Consider the following 20,450-nt stretch of genomic DNA (forward strand, 5'->3'; position numbering starts at 1 on the left):
CCATAGCCTCTGTCTTGACTCCAAAGCCTTTTGGGGACCTTGTGTTGGTCCCAGATCTAGATATCCAGACTGCTTATCTTGACCCCAGGGGATTTCTCCACTATTCTGGAAGCTATTATCTCACTTAGGCCCACATCAAGTTGCCAGTTCCTGTGTATTGGACCTATCTCACAGTAGATTACAACTTCACCACCTGCTATGAAGTTGATCCTTAAGGGAAGCTTTTAAACAGCCTAATCATTTTCCTAACTCCATGGACCTCTTTCTTGTCACTGAGGGATTGTGCATTTTCCTACTTTCTCATGCTCTCCCTGTCACAGTGATTCTGAACTGTTCTCCTTATGTTGTACAAACTCAATTTCTCAACCCACTCTTCCTAATCCCTTCCTTCCATTCCCAATAATCACTTATCAAATTGTTTCCAAGCTGCCAATGATTATTGGACACATTGGGAATTATAAGCCACCTCGGAAGTCATCAAATAGAACAATTGTTCTTCAAGAACAAACCTTATGTTGTCTTTCCTTTCAGCATTAAGAGCACTTTCCAATTTGAGCTTATTTTCCATTTATGTTGCTTTTCTTTTATCTGGAATATTTTGAAATGATTTCCTTGGCAGTAGTGGCCATTCATTTAGTATTTTTGATGAGAGACTAGCTGATACGCCAGTGGTAAAAGAGAAGGAAATCAAATTACAAAGAATCTGTAGAGATATTTTCTTTACAAAAGTTTGTTTATATATGTAACATTGTTGAGATTACTTAGTGGATTAATAATTAGCCTTGGAATCAGAAAGACTTGTTTGAATATTGCCTCAACCACTTAATAGCTTTGTGATCCAAGGCAAGTCATTTATCTATTTAACTGCTGTATGCCTTAGTTTTTGTATCTACAAAATGGAAATGATAATAATAGTACCTGCTTCCCAGGATTATTCTCAGGATCATATTAGATAATGCTTGTAAAGCATTTTGCAAACATTAAAATATTACATAAATGCTATTAAAACAGATCTATGTCATATTGTACTTTTAAGTGTATTTACATCAGGGATAACCTCCTCTTGTCATATAACCTGGAAGTTGTCAGTCAGCTCCTAGATGAGCAGTGATCCCTAGCTTTATCAGTCTGCTGGGATGGAATCAGTGCCAAGTACTTTATCTTTGCCACACAAGCTGACATTTAGTATCTCTTCTTTAGTTGGAAGTTCTAAAGAGGGATTGATTTCAACTTGAGATAGGGTCATTGGCTTTAGCATTGGTTGATAATGGTACATTGAGAAAACTATGGAAGTGTTTAGCCCATCTATCCAGGATCATGTCTTTATTACTGATCAGTCTGGCTCCACTGATGTTAAGTAGTTGAGATTCAACAAATATCTTTGACCCTTAAATAATCTTCAGGGCAGGTTGCTCAGTTATAATCCTGGGAGAAGGGTTCTCTCTTAATTATTGCCAGCAAGGTTCTTGCTGTCCTTAATTGATCTTTCTCCTGAAAGATGACTTTGCCTGAGAGCTAGCACTGATTAGAAAGGATTAAGGAACAGATGACAAAATATTTGTTACCTCTAAATTCTAGGAGAAATACTAGGAGCTAAACAGATGTCTGTACCTAATGTAAATTTGATCTGATCAAGGACTTTGATACTGCCAGTCATGAGAGCTTGTAGAAGATCAGGGCAGATTTTGCTTTCAGAAGTTCATCAACATTGTATGCCAGTTTCCTGATGGCCCACTTGCATGGGTGCTAGATAATAGATGATGTTCTCACTCATTCCCAATTATCAGTGGAGTAAAATAGAGTCAGATACTTGCTTCCCTGGTGTTATCAGATGCCTTCAATTAAGATGAAAAATGGCATCAAGTTCAGCTACTACACTGATGGTAAACTAGTTAACTTGAAAAGCTATAAGGCCATGACTAAAATGGAGGAAGAGATGATTTTGTTCTCAGTGCAGCCTTGGAAACGGAGATACCACAGAATTTTGATTGATTGTTTGTTACTTGTGATAATTTTGGCCTGACAAAAAACTATTCTGTTCTATACCAGCCAGAACTGCCCTATTCATATGTGAAATAATCATTTAGAGCAAATGAAGAAATTTTGAATGTTGTGGATAATTCACTTACCTTGGTAGGATACTTTCCAGCAGTGTCCATATAGGTGATGAAGTTGATGCATTCATTGCCAGTTAGCTCAGCATTTGGAGGCTCTGAAAGAAAGTGTGGGAGAGGAGAGATACTCGGCTGCACACACCAAATTGAAGTTTTACAAAGCTGTTGTGCCAACTTCATTGTATGTTTGTGAAACCTGGACAATCTACCACTGTCATGCCAGAAAATTGAACTGTTTCTATTTGAATTTTCTTAGGAAGATTACTTGGAAAGGTACTGGGTACTGAAAGGTCCTTTCTCAGGATGAACTACCAAGCATTCAAACTGTTGCTGAGAGCACAATTTATGTCCAAATGCTAAACATACATTTACTTAAAAAGTCTTTTACAGAGAACTAACATGAGACAAGATCTTACATGGAGGTTAGAAGAAGTGATAACAAGGACACTCACAAGGTCTCTCTGAAGAACATTAGTATTGATTGTCAAACATGGTAGATACTAACACAGGACTATATAGTATGATCATAATATAGCTATGTACACCATATAATATATCAAAGAAGGTGCTGTGTTTATGAGCAAAGCAGAATCACAGTAGCCCCACCAAAATATGAGGTGCATAAATTTAGAGATTTCCATCCCACATGCTGAAATGGATCATTTATTTGTACTTTACCTGTGGTAGAGCTTTCCTAGTTTATATTAATTGGATCAACCACATCTGAACATACTCTGCCTTGACCCTAACGTTGTGATGTCATTTTGGTCTTCTTAAATCAGGGATAGCCTCCTCTTGTCATATAACCTGAGTTGCTGGATGAGCAGTGATCCCTAACTTTATATCTCTGCTGGGATGGAATTAGTGCCAAGTACTTTGGCACTGATGAAGGTTAAACAACAACAAACAACAGATAGCAACAGTAAACACATTTATAATATATTATTAGTCACAAACCTGTAGAAAAGTAATTGTTTTACACATATCATCACTGGCCATTTATTTTCATCAATTGGTTAGTTTTTTTTTTTTTTTTTCCATCTCAAAAGGGCTTATAATATTATCCTTTCACTTTCTGCCACATATTTGAGGGAGCATTTTTACTTTATTTTAATATCAAAATGTATAAGTAAGCTGCTTGTGGCACCACATTTAAGACTGTGTGTGCTAAATATTGAAAACTTTTCAAATTTAAACATTCAATATTGAAATTAGTTTATGATTATTACATTGTAGTTTATTTTATTAAAATGACATTTAATATTCAACAAAATTTACAAAATAAGTGATTTCATATTTATTTTATAAATTTTGTTGAATATTATATATAAGTATATATGTAATATATTTATGTATAAGGTTTGATTACGTCTTTCATTTCTTTATGTCCCACATAAAATATTTGTAACTATTTTTATCATCAGGTATGCTTAAGAGTTTTTATACTTAGATGTATAAAAAAAGTTTCCTCATCTATAATTGTAATTAATGTAAATTTTAATTTCAAGCTTTTGGATAAAAGAAAATGTAGTTATTGTAAAGACTTAATGAGGAATTCTTAAAGAATATTAAGAATAGTATTGGAGTTCAAAACACTTTGTTGTTGAAGGGAGTTTTTGGAGCAAAAATTTTGAGAATATTGAATTAGAGGAATAATAGACAGTTCTAGAGGGAGAAGATACTTAGCAAAAGTTAGCAAGAGCCTATTTGCTGGTTTCTATTTAAAAGCAATTTTTTTAAATGGGGGGGGGTGGAGAAGGGAATGTCTATGTATCAAATTCCGTTTCATAAAGGAGGAGGAAGAAGAAGCAATTGAGACATTCAAAAGTTCTAAGTAGACAAAATCCAAGCAAGCAGTCAATAATGAAAACAGTGTTCATAAATGGCCAGAAAGGAAGCATGACCTAAAATAAAGCTGTCACATTTACTTCCTTATACATAAGGAAGTAAATGTCATCTCATAGGTGTCCCTGAGGCTGGTGGGAAGAAATTTATCACTTAAATGTGGCTCTAGATGGGTACATTTTACTAAAAAGAAACAAGATAGGGAAAGAGATGAATATTATAGGATAGTAGCATTGTTTATTAAAATGTTATGTTCATTGATGCTAAATAAAATGAGCAGAACCCAGAGTTCATTATACACTTCAACAACAATACTGTATGAGGATATATTCTGATGGAAGTAGATATCTTCAACAAAGAGAAGATCTAATTCAGTTCCAGTTGAGCAATGATGGACAGAATCAGCTACACCCAGAGAAGGAACACTGGGAAATGAATGTGGACTGTTGGAGTTCAAATGCTGGAGTTCTTGTTCTTCTCAAAACACAGACGGTTTAGCTTAGGGCCCTCCGAATATCTCCAAATCCAAAGGTTCTGTCCGTTAGCCTCTGCCTCTGCTTTCTTCAGCCTCCAACCAGCACAGAGATGGAATGAATCTCTTGTTTCCTTCTCTTGGGGTTGGCTAGCTTTCTGGTGAGTCTTTCAGACCAGCTTGGTCTCAGTGGGGGGCGTGCAGGAGCCCAGCCACCTACCACAGTGGTGTGAGATGAAGATGAATCTGGTTGTCCACTGAACTCTCACTTGTAGCTTTATCCTTTGAAAACTCTTCGTCTGCCACCAGCCAGCCAAGTGGAATATATTCTGCCTTGCCTCGGAGAGAGGGCTTCTGGCGTAATTCCGCAAAGTGCTCTCTGTCTACACCAGAGTCGCTCCTCTCCAGTCCAGCTGAACTCTCCTCTGCGACCAGCCAGCCAAGTGGAAAATGTATTCTGGAATAGCTCTCTCTACTTATATGTGAATCTTCTGAGAGAATGGGATTATGGGTTTTCTCCCATAGTGCTCTCTGGCCCAAAGAGCTTTAAGGGAGGTGTGAACTCCCTTGAAGTTAGAAAGTTTACTTTGTGAAGCTGGCATACTTGTGAACTCCAATGAGTAAAGATGTGAACACAAGCCTTGTATTAATTAGTTCTACTTAGTACCTTGTTTCAGGTTCTGCCCAAAACATCTTCTTATAAGATTAGATCAACTCTAATTAGTTAGCAGTTTGTAAAGATTCCAACAGTGGACTATTTGCATTTTTGTTTTTCTTCCCAAGTTATTTTTACCTTCTGAATCCAATTCTTCTTGTGCAACAAGAGAACTGTACAGTTCTGCACACACATATTGTATCTAGGATATACTATAACATACTTAACATGTATAAGACTGTCTGCCATCTAGGGGAGGGAGTGAAGGGAGAGAAGGGAAAAGTCGGAAGAGAAGTGAGTGCAAGGGATAATATTGTAAAAAATTACCCATGCATATGTTCTGTCAATAAAAAGTTATAATAAAAAAATGTTATGTTCATGTGAAGTAAATTAGAAATTACAGAGAGGAAGCTTGGTGTGGAGAGTGCATCAGGTCTAGATGGCCTCTAAGGCTATTCTTTCTATCGCTTATGTTTATGATATTATGTATATCAGAAACAAGCACAAAACTGAATGATTTTGTCATAGGATCATGCTGTAAACAACCTAGAGAAAATAGGAAGTAGATGAATTTAGGAAAGACAACAACAAAAGTGTTGCACAGAGGTAAGGTACAGTAGTGATGAAGTACTTCAAATATCTGGACCTCTTGGTGAATATTTTGCAAAAATAAGATCAGCTAATAATTTCTTGATTTACTAATGATGATTTCGCTCTTCAAAAAATTGAGGAATCAATAAAGAAAAAAATTTTCTTCCAGATTTGATTTTCATTAATTAGAACTGATTGCTGGGATGCACATAGGACATTTGTGAGGCTCAAGTAAAGTAATGAATGAAAAGCATTCTGCAGATCTTAAAACATTTTATAAATGCCAATTACTATTGTTAACCTACAGTCACTGGACCTCTAGTTTGGTGATGACTAAATACAAGGTGTGTGTGTGTGTGTGTGTGTGTGTGTGTGTGTGTGTGTGTGTGTGTGTGTGTGAGAGACAGAGAGAGAGAGAGAGAGAGAGAAAGAGCACATGTATAAGAATTTAATGTTGCATAATTTTATTAATTTTCTTACAGAAATAACATTCCAAGAGGTTCTTTACTTTGTACATTGACTTTTATGAGAAGTGAATATTCCTTAAATATTTTTTATATCATTGTGTTTTAAATATATCACATTTGAATGGTTTGTTTTTCATGTGGTACTTACATTCGTTGATATTGCTTAAACAATAATAGGAATTTGAGCCAAATTTAAAAATGTGTCATTTTTTCAGTTATTTCTGATGATTTATTTTAGACTTTGAAGAAAGTTTCACATTTCCATTAATGTTATGGTAGCAGTTTGGATTTCCTCAGGTACTATTGTGATGAAATAAATTTTTTTTTCAATAGTATTTTATTTTTCCAGTTACATATATAGATAGTTTTCAACATTCATTTTTTAAGATTGTGAGTTCTAAATTTTTTTTTTCTTCTCCAAGATAGTAGATAGTCTGGTATAGGATATACATGTATAGTCCTTTTAAACATATTTTCATATTTGTTATGTTATGAAAGAAAAATCAGAACAAAAGAGAAGAAACCATGGGAAAGAAAAAGCAAAACAAACAAGCAAAAAAGGTGAAAATAGTATGTTTCAATCCACATTTGGTCTCCATAGTTCTCCTTTTGGATATAGGTAACATTTTCCATCCCATGTCTATTAGATTTGTTTTAGATCACCACATTGCCGAGAAGAGCTAAGTCACATAATCTTGCTATTGCTATGTACAAGGTTCTCTTGGTTCTGCTCATTTCACCTAGCAATCTGTTCATGTGAGTCTCTCCAAGCCTCTTATTGATCGTTTCTTATAGAACAATAATATTCCATAAGTTTCATATACCATAACTTACTCAACCATTCCCCAGTTCCTTGCCACAAAAAGGGCTACTACAAACATTTTTGCACATGTAGGTCCTTTTTCCCTTTTTTATGATCTCTTTGGGATACAGAGACACTGTTGGATCAAAGGATATGTGGTATGCATAGTTTTATAGCCTTTTGGGGATAGTTCAAATTGTTCTCCAGAATGGTTGAATCAGTTAACAACTTCACCCACAATGTATTACTGTCTTAGTTTCTAATGAAATATTTTTACCAAAACACACTTACACACACAAAATCCCAAACAAATGTGATATTAGATATTTTGAAGCACTTGAGAAGCATATAGAATGCATAATTGAAGATAACTCCCAAGTTTACAGACATGAGTTAGTGGAAGAATGGTGATAAACAGGGAAATTAGGAGATGTTTTGAAGCACTTGAGAAGCATATAGAATGCATAATTGAAAATAACTCCCAAGTTTACAGACATGAGTTAGTGGAAGAATAGTGATAAACAGGGAAATTAGGAAAAGGGAATGAGTTTGAAGAGAGAGTGATTTAATTCTTTTTTTGGACATGCCAAATTTGAGATGCCTACCAAATAACCTGTCAGAAATTGCCAACAGCTGAGAATATAGGAGGAGAGCTGAGAGATACTAAGGTTGAGTATATGGATTGTGTTAAGTCATGTATATAGAGATGATATTGAGCCAGTGGGAACTGGTGAAGATATTAAAAGATAAGAAAAAAAGATTGGTTCTTGCTACCTATGTTATCTTGGACAAGTTATTTAATTTCTCTTTGGCTTTGACTTCTTCACGGTGACCTTTAAGGTCTTTTCTAGGTCTTTAATTTATGACATTGACTTTGATTATTACATATCATTGTATCTTTTTTTTTTTTCAATGTGACATCAGCTTTATTGGGTTAAGGTCAAGAAAGTGAGGATGCTGTGGGTTGGATTAGGGAGCAGTTGTACATTAAACTTTACATTTTCTCATTAGGGCACTGGAATTTGAGATTGATCAAATCATTGCACTCTCCACTAGCTAGGCTGTTTGATTGAGCCTGTGTTGTGTCAGTGAATAGGAAAGAGAAAGTATAAGATAGGGAAAGTCAAGCTGAGACAGCTCTCCTCTCCCAACTCAGGGCTCCTAGTTTTAGAGAACATGGAATAAGCATATTTATTGTCCCATCTGAAACTAAAATAAGGTAACTTGTTGGAGCCACTGGCCTTCTAGTATAGGGAATGGGAGGGTCAAAAGGAAATAGGAGGATGAGAAATCTCTTCTCTTCATGGATGGTATCCAAGGAGAGAGGGCATAGCTAGATGTGGATCCCAGTGCTCTTTTCTGTTTGGGCTGTTGGGCAAATGGGCACTTCAGTTGAGCTGGTACCACTGTGCCCTTGGGTGGGCATGGGTTCTTGGTTTGAGGAGCACAGGGATCTTTTGTTTTAGGAGTGGACGGCTCCTGGCCCTTGATGAGAGATGGCTGGCAGGATTGTTTGACCTGCTGCTGCTGAGGCTGCTGGGAGGGGCATTGCTGTTGTTTATGCTGGAATGACATTTTTTATTGGGAATGAGCTTAGGACAATTCCAGAGAGCCTCAGTATAATTGCATTAGAAATTGCTATTTCCAGGACAGAGTAAGATGGCTTTTTCATATCATTGTATCTTTACTGCAACCCTGTGAAGTAAGATAAATGGTAATTTTGTTTGATTGTTGAGATATTTGAAACAGAAGGTCACTAATTGATGGCAAAATTAGTCCTAGAACTCAAATCTTCACCCTCCATGTTTTCTTCTCACTAAACTACAATGATGTGAAACTAATATAAATTTATTTGGTTTAAATTTTTTTATTTAGCAAAATTTTAAGAAAAGATGTGAAATTTAACTACTGTGCATTTTCATACAGTTGTAATATTGCTGTTACCACATTTGAATATGATAGACTTCTAATATAGTCATATTAATGATTTTCTTTCCATAACAATTTAATAAATACATAGCCCATGTTCACAATTTCTTAAATATTTATCTCTTCCCTAATGTAAATTTTCTTTGTTATTTTCTTTTCTAACTGAATTTTCTGTTTTGTTTTTTTTTTTTAGAAACTCTCGCATGTTTTTATTTATTTATTTTGTTTTGACTACATTGCTTTTTTTTTTTTAAGACTAATCAGGCATTAATATCTGGCATTGTTATTATTGATTGATGGGAAGAGTTTTTTTTTTTCATGCTGCCACATTTAAGATTTCTGTGACAAAAAAGAAATTAATTGGAGCATATAATTATGAGATATCTTACCATCTGGCTTGTCCAGGCAGCAACACTTGATGCCAATTAAATCAGCAAATGACTCGATTAGATGATTTAGCAAGTTTTCAGGTCTTCCCCACTATCATTTTAGAAGAGGAGAGTCACTTTAGAATCTTCTTTTACATTCTTTTAAAAACAAAGCGTCTAAAATGATTTAAATCTTTGCTCATAGAAGATAGTCTTTTAAGAAGGACTTATGTTTATCCTGACACAGTAAAATTGTCATAATCATATTTAAAAAAAATTCCATCCAAGGAATTTGTTAGCAGATGACCATTTTGAGGGATTCTGATACTATTTTCTTTAAATTGGAGAGAAGTTGTATCTACTTGTATAAATGATGCCTAATTTAGTGTAGTTGTTCTGATTTTCATGTGAATGGAACTCTTGTAATAATGAAGTTTTTATATTGTCTTAAAAGCTATTATTATTATTATCAATGGCTGTTTTTAAAAATTTTTAAATAGCTTTGTGTTTTCAACATTCACCTTTGCAATATCTTCTGTTCCAAATTTTTCTCCCTTCTTCCCTCTCATCCCCTTCCACAGCAAACAATCCAATGTAGGTTAAACATGTTTAGTTCTTATGAACATATTTCCATATTTGTCATGCTGTGCAAGAAAAATCAGATCAAAACATGAAAGAAAAAAAAAACAAGCAAAGAAACAACAAAAAAAAAGATGAAAATATTGTGCTTTGATCCATATTCATTCTCCAGAGTTCTCTCTCTGGATACAGATGGATCTTTCCATGACAAGACTATTGGAATTTCTATTCTTTACACAAAGATTTTCCCTTCTTTTTTGAAACTGAAGTGTAATTTATTTTTCTTTCTGAACTCTGCTTCATTACAGTCAAAGCGTTATGCACTTTTACACACAGCCTCTTTTTTGATGCCCACAGTCAGCCTGTGAACCCTCAGAAACAGAATTTATCTTTTTTTTTTTTTTTTTAAAGCTTCTTAAGGTCACATTACATTAGAAAGACCTGATTCCTGTCTTGTATAATGCGTTTTCTATTTCATCAGTTTGTCCCCTAAAAATAGGAAATCATTTGATCAAACATTTAGTAAATGCTTACCATATAACAAGGCATAATGAGACACTAGATAGAAAGACTTAAATAGGCCTTATCTTTAATGACCTCACATTTTATAGGGAGAAACAATATGTACACATATGAATACATCCCAAAATATTAAAAGTAGTGAGAGGAGAAACGCTCCCAACTAGAATGTATAAAAATACCTCATTTGGAAATTACTATCAGGATGTGAATTTCAGGGTTTATTTGTGATTTTATAGAATGATGATGCTATTGGGAGCATCTTGGAAGTCCAGAGAAGTGCAGCAGGGCAGGAAATTGTTAACAAGATGGCTATTCTGGGAGCTGTTTTTAAATGAAGTATCTGTGCCTTTCCAAGTCTCAGCCTTGGGTCATTTCTACCACCTGCTGCATTTGCTTCTTCACACATGCTGTTGGAAGGTGAAGAAAGTCACACAACTGTTATGACTGGATCCATACCACATTTACATTATATAGTCTCAACTAGTCCTTATTGCGTCTGGGTAATCCTTTTATAAAGCCTCCCCAGTTAATTCACTTTGATGTTCACCTCAGTGGCTCTTCAAAACCTTTTCATCTCCCTTCAAACTTCCTCTGTCCTACCCTCTCAGGGAAGAACCTTGCTTCATTTTTTTAGACAAAAATTGAGACTTTCTTGAGAATTCTATCTTTTCCCCTTCTCCTTATTTCCTCACTCAAATGCTTGCTGCCACCAATTCTTCCTTCACTATGTTCCATATGAAAAGGTAGTCCTTTGGATTGCCAAAATTACCTTTTACATACACAAATGATCCCATCCCATCCCATCTCCTTTAGCATCCTTTGTCATCCTTATTCTCCTATCTTCATTCTCTTCCTTGCCATTGGCTGCTACTACTCCCTACTGCTTACTAGGAGTTTATATCTCTCCATTTCTCAGAGAATTCTTACTTGATCTGTTTCTGCTAACTCTCTTGAGGCTTTTGTGGCTCTCTTCCTTGAGAAGACCATCTGCAATGGGTATTTCTACTTCTCCTCTCACTCTCTTCTTTATGCAGTTTAGCTTTTGACATCTTCAAACAAAATTTCTCTTTCCAAATTTACTTGTGATTTCTTAATTGCCACATCTAGTGGTCTTTTCTTAGTCCCTATTATTCTTACCTTCTCTATAGTCTTTGATGCTTTTGATCACCTTTTCTCCTTGATACTTTCTTCTCTTTAGCTTTTTTAGGACACACTACTCTCCGTGAGTTCTACCTATCTGACTGTACTTCAGTGTCCTTTGCTGGATCTTCATCTAAGTCAAGCCAGTGAAGCTCAAATACCTTCCAGAGCTTTCCCCTGAATCCTCTCCTCCCTGTTTCATTTGGTGATGTCATTAGATCCCATGGATTTAACTACCATTTCTATGCTGATTATTCTCAAATCTACTTTTTCAGTTCTAGTACCTCTGTTGACCTCCAGTTTGACATTTCTAATTACCTTTTCAGACTGGATATCTAGTAGACATCTCAAATTGAATATTTCCAAAACAGTATTCATAATCTTTTCCCCAAAATCTTTCACTTTTCCTATGACTGTCAAGGATAGCACCATGCTTCTAGTTCTTCTGGCTAGATATTTAGATATCTTCCTTGATTCCTCTCTGTCTCTCACATCTTTTTTTCTTTTCCCTAAATCCAGTCTCCTTTTCCCGAAATGGATAGCTAATGGCTATCCATTTCACCTTTGAATGCACCTTTCTCTCTTCTTATACTGCCACTACTCTAGAGCAAGCTATGATTTTATTCCTGGACTATTGCAGTTTTCTTCTATAAGTCTCTTCTCATATAAGAACATCCATCAATTACCCACTGAATTGTTTTTCCTAAAGAGCAGATCCACTTATTTCACCTTTGCTACTCAGTAAACTCCAATGCATTCATTTGACACAGTTCTTCATAAACTTTTCTTCTCCTTAACTTTCTTATACCTTCAAGTATTCAGTGGATCCAGCTACATTGGCTTCTTTCCTGTTCGTCACACAAGATACTCTTTCTTTACTCTGAACATTTTCAGTAACTGTTTTCCATGTGTAGAATGCTTTCCCTTCTCACCTCTGCCTCCTGGATTTCTTTGTTGCTTTCAAGTCTCATCTAAAGCCCACTTTTTGTAAGAAGTCTTATCCACCCCTCTTCTATTATCTTCCCTCTTGATTATTAACTGTTTATCTTGTATTGCTTGTTTGTATAGTTGTTTGCATGTTGTCTCCACCATTACATTTTCAGCTCCACAAGGGTAGGGACTATCTATTGCCTTTCCTTTTATCCCCAGTGCATAGTTAGGCACAGCCTCAAGTATATAGCAGGCACTTAATAACTTCTTACTAATCCAGTTGTATAGAAAATGAGTACATGTAAAGCAGAGTGAGTCAGTAATAATTCCAAGGTTTTGAAATTGAGTAAATGGTGTTTTCATTAACAAAAATAGTAAAAAAAATAATGAAGTTACAGAGTAAGTTTTAGGGGAAAATAATGTTTAACTTAAGGCATGATGACGTTTGCAACTGGAAATATTCTCTAGGCAGATGAAACTTGGAACACATGTCAGAACTGCAGATGCAAATTTCGAAATATTCATAGAGGAGATAAATTGAGTATGAAATTGTCAAATAAGATGAAAGAAGTGGAAAACCTAAGGATAGTACCACGGATAACCTTAAAGTCAACAGAAGAAAATGAGTAGTCAGAGACATAGAAATATTGGTGGGAAAGCAAGAGATCCAGTGTAATATGTTATTTCTGACGTTTGTGAGAGCAGTTTTAGCAGGATCATTGGGAGTGGGAATAGACTGAAGAGTCTAGAAATTAGTTTAGAAACCCTTAGAAATTAAGTGCAAATGAAATGAGAAATTGGAAGTATTGATTGTAATAAAAATTTTGTGGATAAATTTTTCAGGGAAGGTAGAGGAGATAGAGATAGTAGCATAACTAACTGATAGACTTCTCAAAGCACCTTATTTGATCTACTTATCATACTCTAGTTATCATTTTTTGCATATGTTATATTATCCTTATTACAAATTTGTAAGCTCTCTAGAGATATATAGGTATGTTTTCACCCATTTTTGTATCTCCACTTATTGTCTGACCACTAGTTCCTTGGACAGTGGGAGGTGTTCAGTAGGTGTTTATTGAATATAATGATATTGCATAAGCAGAGTCCTCACTCAACCAGAGAACATAGAATTCTTTCTATATCTAAAGGCTCATTTATAGAGGAAAAAATGAATTGAGTCTGTGGATGAGATTGTCAAGCCTCAAAATATAGAGTGAAATAATGAAACAGATAATTATAAGAGATTAAAAGGAGATAGCAGAGTGAACTCATTTTCACCACCGTCTGCTAATAAATTGATTTTTTTAAAGCAGTGTCTTATATGTTTTGTGCAATAAATATTTTTAAGCTTGCTTTTATAAATTTATTGTAAAAATGTTTAACTTCTAATGGGATTTGGTGGGACTTTTGGTTTGTGGATATGTTTTTTCAGTTGAAATGTAGATGAGGAAAAGGAAGGTAAGGGAGCAGGTGGGTTTGGTTGGTTTGGTAAATCTAGTTTTGAGTTTGTTTGATTAGTTTTGTTGTAGGGATTCTAGAAAATGAATATTTGTAGAGCTATCCAGTGAAAGAGAGATGAGTAGTTCTTGTCCCTAGTGGACAGTTCTGGAACAGTGTTTGGAAGCTGCAAAAAAGACAGGAAATTTTCCAAACAATTTAAGCTGTAATAAAGAGGAATTTAATAGCCAAACTAAATTGTGGTTCATTCTCTTTGAAAGACTATAGGCAAAGGCTACATAATCACTTGTAAAATGAATTGTGGAAGGATATAGGTTGAACTAGCTGACCTGTGAAGCCTCTTTGGACTCATCTCTTGATCTTTGAACAACAGATAAAAAGAATAGATGGTACAAGTTAGGAAAATTTGATATTTTTATAATAATTTCTTTAGGTTGGGCATGCCCATGTAAGTATAATGTTGCCTGTTTGATTCTTGGTTTAAATATAAAATTTATTCTCTGAAAGTTTTTTTTAATTTTATAATTCTAATTTTATTTAAATGTATGGTTTTAGTAGTCATATTTTTAATATCAAGTTAAATAATAAACTCAAATGTTTATCCATGAACATTATCATTACGTGAAACATGAAAGGTAGTACTACAGATAATATTAGAGAGGTTATTTATAAACTTTAGCCCTTTTTGAGACTATATCTAAACCTATGTTTTCCCTTTTAGTATCAAATTATAAATACTTTTAACAAACTTTTTATGATTCTTCTGTATATGTACATAACAGACATATGCGTGTAAATGGCTTAAGTTTTGTCTAATAAGAAATAATAAAAACCATCATTTATATAATGCTTTAAGGTTTTTGCAAAGCACTTTACAAATATTATCTAATTAGATCCTTACAACAATCTTGGGTGGTAGGTGCTATTATTATCCCTATTTTATTGAGAAAACTAAGACTGACAAGTTAAAGCCAGGGACAAGCACTAGTAAATATCTGAGGCCAGATTTTAATTCACTAAAGAGAGAAATTTGTTTTTTTCTTATATTTGATAGTGTTGTAAAACTTTTATGTTGTTATAATTTTATTTAAACAATAATAGATTCTTGGGAGAAAAAAATCTTCAAATTACTATAACCTTTGATTGAACATGTTGAACAGCAGTGATGAGACAAGACACTGTGCTAAGCTCTAGAAGCAAAGGGAAAAAAAAATATTTTTCCTTCTCCAGGGGTGCTTATATTCTAACGGAAGAGAACATTAAAAAAAAGAAGCAAAGAGGGTGAGGATGCAGAGTTATCCATACTGTACCGTTGGTGTCAAAATTTTTTAAGTCAGAAAGAGATCCTGGAGGAAAATGAAGCCTCATTGCCAAAGGGATGTTAGGTTGAGAAAATCGTAGGGAGTTCCACAGAGAAATGGCAGTTGAGGTTTGGTGGCAAGTTCTGAAAGTTAAAAGCAGAACTAGAAAGGGATATAAACAAAAATTAGCCTAGAGGAAGTGAAAAGAATTTGATTTTTGGGCTTAATTGTGCCATTAGCTATTTCAATAGATTATCCTTTTAAAATTTCAGTTCCTTTATTTCTCAAATGGAGATAATAATACTTGTATTATCGATATCACAAAATTGTGTTAGATGAGTTGTGTTGTGATGATGTAATATACTTATTGTTTGGTTTAGAGTGCTGAATTCATTTTTATCATTATGAAATTGTAGCCCACTTCATTAGCATTACGTATATTGCATGATTAACCTTGACATCTTTTTTTTTCTCCTGCAAGGTATCCTTTCTCACAAATATTGTGCCTATAGTTCACTAAAACAAGTACATTTGCCCTTATATTTTTATTGGCATCCATTCATTAATACAGAAAAAGACAAAATTTGTTGAATTTCAAGGTATTTCCAAAAATTTAGAAAAGTACTGAAGTTATTTTCTTCTTTTAAGTAATAATATTCTTTAATTCCCTGTTAGTGACAGAGGAGAAACATTTTTCCCCCTGAGGCAATTGGGGTGAAGTGACTTGCCCAGGGTCACACAGCTAGGAGAAATGATTTCTTTTAAGAAATTTTCTTCTTCTTTTTTTTTTTTAAACAAATAAATTCAGGACTTCCCCTGAGATGGTTTCTGTCATATTTGGCAGGCCTGATTGTCTGTTAGCTAATAGATCCTTTTCTGCTAATGGAAGTGAGGAATAATATGGATAACAGGACTCCTCTCAATGCTGTTTTGTAATGTCATTATACTCTATTTCATTCAAACACAGCTATACTATCATTAGTGGTGGAGTACAGTGGATTATTTTAGTTAACTCTTGGGTCCCAATGGCATTAACTCACGCGAACTTTATTCCCTTTAACAGATTATTAGAGAAGTTTAAAAAAATTTATAGATGTAGTAGAAAAAAAGATTGCAAAGATTTTGATACCTCTTAAAGCTATTGAATCCAATTCCTCAATTGGAGGACACCTCTTAGTTTCTAATTTTTGACTAACTTCCAAAGAACTGCTATATATGTTGTTGTACCTATAGATCTTTTTCTTCTTTCTATGAATTCTTTGTGAACATAGGTGTAGTAGTTGTGTAGTCCAGTTGTATATTTCTTAAACTTTTTCCACTTCTGATCCCTTTTTCACCCAAGAAATTTTTACATGATATTTAGGTATATAGGTATATAAATGAAACATTTATTGATGATAAACCATAATTTTGTGATCCCCGCATATTCAATCACATGAGTCCATACTTAAATCCACAATGTAGGAAGCTTTGGTATAGTTGAGTTAAAGGGTATGCATAGCTTGGTACCTTTATATGGATATAGTTCAAAATTGCTTTCCAGAATGATTTGGTTGACCAATTCATAGCTTCACCAATAGTGCATAGTGGTTGAAAGTAGGACTGTGGAGAAATGGAGAAGGAATAAGCATTTATGTTGTATTAACTGTACTGAGGTTTTACAAATATCTCATTTGATTTTTTTTTTTTTTTTTTTTTTTTGCTGAGGCAATTGGGGTTAAATGACTTAGATCAGGATCTATCTGTCCACTGTTCATCCTAGCTGCTCCTCTCATATGATTCTTGCAGGGACCAGTGAGGTGCTCTTCGTTACATACATTTTAAGTTAAAGAAATTGAGGCAGGCAGAGATAAAGTGAATTGAAAATTACACTTAGAAGCCTCTGAAGTTTAATTTGAATGTAGATCTTTGCAATGCTAGACACAGTATCCTATCTACTGCATCATCAAGTTGATCTCCAACTTTTGCCATTTTCTTCTATTATATTTGTTGGTTTGATTGGTAGGAGGTGAAACCTCAAAATTACTTTAATTTTATTTTCTCTGATTATTAGTTTTAGCTTTTTTTTTAATGTATTGTTGATAGCTTGTATTTTTCTTTGAAAATTGCCTGAATGTATCCCTTGATCCTGTAGAATTTAATATCTCTATTGCTTTATTTTGTCTAATAACTGGTTTTTATAAAATAAATATGATGTCACAATTTAGCTCATTTTATATTAAGTTTTGTGGAAAGAACTTTGTTTTTCAAACAAACTATGCCATTTTATTAGATATTTTTCTTGATAGTGAATTTATAAAGCTATTTTGTGTTTTCTCTTTTAGTAATAGCAGTTACATTTACTAGTTTGGGAAATGATTGGTAGGAAAGAATTGGAGAAATTTATTATGCTTTGTTTTTTCAGGCCATTGACGAGCCTCCTTATTTGACAGTGGGAACTGATGTGAGTGCTAAATACAGAGGAGCCTTCTGTGAAGCCAAGATCAAAACCACAAAGAGACTTGTCAAAGTCAAGGTATTGTGATTTTCTTAGCTATGTATATACTGTGAATTTGGGCATCCAGAATACTATTTAATTCTAACTTTTGTGGACTTTGAGAGCTTTTTTCCTATTGAATATAATCTCATATCTCTTAAGAGTAATCACTGTAAGAAAGCATAATAAAACATCATTAATAGCAATTCAGTGTATAATTGGAATACAGTTAAGTAATTGTTACAATTATCTAATGTAGCAATGCCATTTTCCATTCAGCTTTGGTGCTTATATTTAGAATTATGAATTTTAAAACTAGAAGAGGAAGATCATGTAGTATAAATCTGCTCATTTTACTGGTAGAGAAAATCCAGTAGGATTAGATTTAGTTTTTTTACTAACCTTTCCTGTTGAACTTCTTCCCCATCTCTGAAGGTTTTCAGATCTTTAAATGCTAGGCTGATCATTTGTTGGGGATATGGCACAAGAATTCTATAATTGTATAAATTAAAAAAAAATTTTTTTTAAACTTTTAATTGACAGAACTCATTCCAGGGTAATTTTTTACAGCATTATCCCTTGCACTCACTTCTGTTCCGATTTTTCCCCTACCTCCTTCTACCCCCTCCCCCAGGTGGCAAGCAATCCTTTATATGTTAAATAGGTTAGAGTACATCCTAGATACAATATATGTGTGCAGAACCGAACAGTTCTCTTGTTGCACAGGGAGAATTGGATTCAGAAGGTATAAATAACCCGAGAAGAAAAACAGAAATGCAAGCAGTTTATATTTATTTCCCAGTGTTCTTTCTTTGAGTGTAGCTGTTTCTGTCCATCCTTGATCAATTGGAACTGAATTAGCTCTCTTTATCGAAGAGATCCACTTCCATCAGAATACATCCTCAAACAGTATCATTGTTGAGGTATATAATGATCTCCTGGTTCTGCTCATTTCATTTAGCATCAGTTCATGTAAGTCTCTCCAAGCCTCTCTGTATTCATCCTGCTGGTCATTTCTTACAGAACGATAATATTCCATAACATTCATATACCACAATTTACTCAACCATTCTCCAATTGATGGGCATCCATTCATTTTCCAGCTTCTAGCCACTACAAACAGGGCTGCCACAAACATTTTGGCACATACAGGACCCTTTCCCTTCTTTAGTATCTCTTTGGGGTATAAGCCCAGTAGAAACACCACTGGATCAAAGGGTATGCACAGTTAGATAACTTTTTGAGCATGGTTCCAAATTGCTCTCCAGAATGGCTGGATGTGTTCACAGTTCCAACAACGATGTATCGGTGTCCCTGTTTTTCCACATCCCCTCCAACATTCCGCATTATCTTTCCCTGTCATTCTAGCCAATCTGACAGGTGTGTAGTGGTATCTCAGAGTTGTCTTAATTTGCATTTCTCTGATTAATAGTGATTTGGAGCATATTTTCATATGTCTATAAATAGTTTCAATTTCTTTGTCTGAGAATTGTCTGTTCATATCCTTTGACCATTTATCAATTGGAGAATGGCTTGATTTCTTAAATTTTTTTTTAAGTACTTATGTTAAAAAAAAAAAAACAAACCTGGCATTAATTTTAATTATAAACTGGATTCATTATGTAAGTTAATTTTTCACTCTGAAGTAATGTATTATAGTAGCTAATTTTGTTTGTTAACCAATTATGGATTCCAAAATAAAACCCTCCAAACCTTTGGTTAAATAAAATGTATTAAAGTTGATCAATACAGTCTTCTGAAAGATAATTACAGACACACATACATACATCCATACATAATTATATGTATAACTAAAAAACAAAAAAAAAACAAATAAAAACGAATAATTTTTTTTAACTGAGCTTGATGATCTAGAATTTATTTATAATTGATGACTAATTAAATTTGTAATCTCTAGGTAACGTTTAGGCATGATTCTTCAACAATGGAAGTACAAGATGACCACATAAAGGGTCCACTAAAGGTAATTCACTTATTTGGTATCTAATCAAAGAATCTTGATTGGGAAATGTCAGATTCCTTAAAGTGTGTTCTCAATTCAGTCTCTATATGTGCTTTGAATGTTTGTCTGCTTAGAGTCTGTAATGTTTACTAAGAGATTAAGGAAATTAATAAGTGCATATACTGAATATTAAATAGTATAAAACCAGAAATATATAATCATACTACATGTATAAGAATTAATGTTAATACAAATAGTATGGAATAAAATGCATGCTCATCTTATATATGTAGAAAAATAAAATAATTGAACTGATTAATGTTTCTCTTTTTAAAATTATTTGGAATATTACAAAATAAGCACTTCTGTTCATCACATATTCTGGACATATAATGACATTTATGTTGCTTTTTGCATGTCTGTTATTGTTTGTGATATACTGCAGCCTATTGTATTTACTTGCTTTTGGGGGGGAGGTTGTGGCGTTGATTTTTCTAAGCTCAAAAATATAAAATACATGGCCACCTTGTGACCAAAACATTATTGATGTTTTAGGGGAAAAAATAGAGATGGGCTTTTAAATTATCTTTGCATCATTGGAAAGCTCGGTAACATTTCTTAGATAGACTAGATCTCTGAATTCTGCCGCTCAAATCTGAGCCATTTTATTGTCCATGTGCACAGTATCTGTCAAGTAGGTGAATGTACGTACATGCAAAATTCAAACAGAACAGAGGATTTGTTATCCATCCAATTTCTTATGGCTGCACAAAGAATCAGTGTTGAAATTCTCTGGATATTCCTGTTTGCAGATGACATTGTGGCATTGCAGATA

The 20,450-nt window shown here is 34.1% G+C and overlaps 1 protein-coding gene across 12 annotated transcripts in view; it reads left to right on the plus strand.

The window, feature by feature from the left end:
* The window catches only part of ARID4B (AT-rich interaction domain 4B), a 183,492-nt gene that overhangs the window by 61,110 nt on the left and 101,932 nt on the right, over window positions 1-20,450 (plus strand). For all 12 annotated transcript variants that reach the window (XM_051993562.1, XM_051993563.1, XM_051993564.1 and 9 more), the window contains exons 3-4: window positions 17,581-17,691; window positions 19,571-19,636. In XM_051993562.1, the coding sequence (XP_051849522.1) occupies window positions 17,581-17,691; window positions 19,571-19,636 (177 nt within the window). The remainder of the gene's footprint in view (window positions 1-17,580; window positions 17,692-19,570; window positions 19,637-20,450) is intronic.

The sequence above is a fragment of the Antechinus flavipes genome, chromosome 4 (assembly GCF_016432865.1).
Source record: "Antechinus flavipes isolate AdamAnt ecotype Samford, QLD, Australia chromosome 4, AdamAnt_v2, whole genome shotgun sequence".
In the NCBI taxonomy this organism is placed as follows: domain Eukaryota; kingdom Metazoa; phylum Chordata; class Mammalia; order Dasyuromorphia; family Dasyuridae; genus Antechinus; species Antechinus flavipes.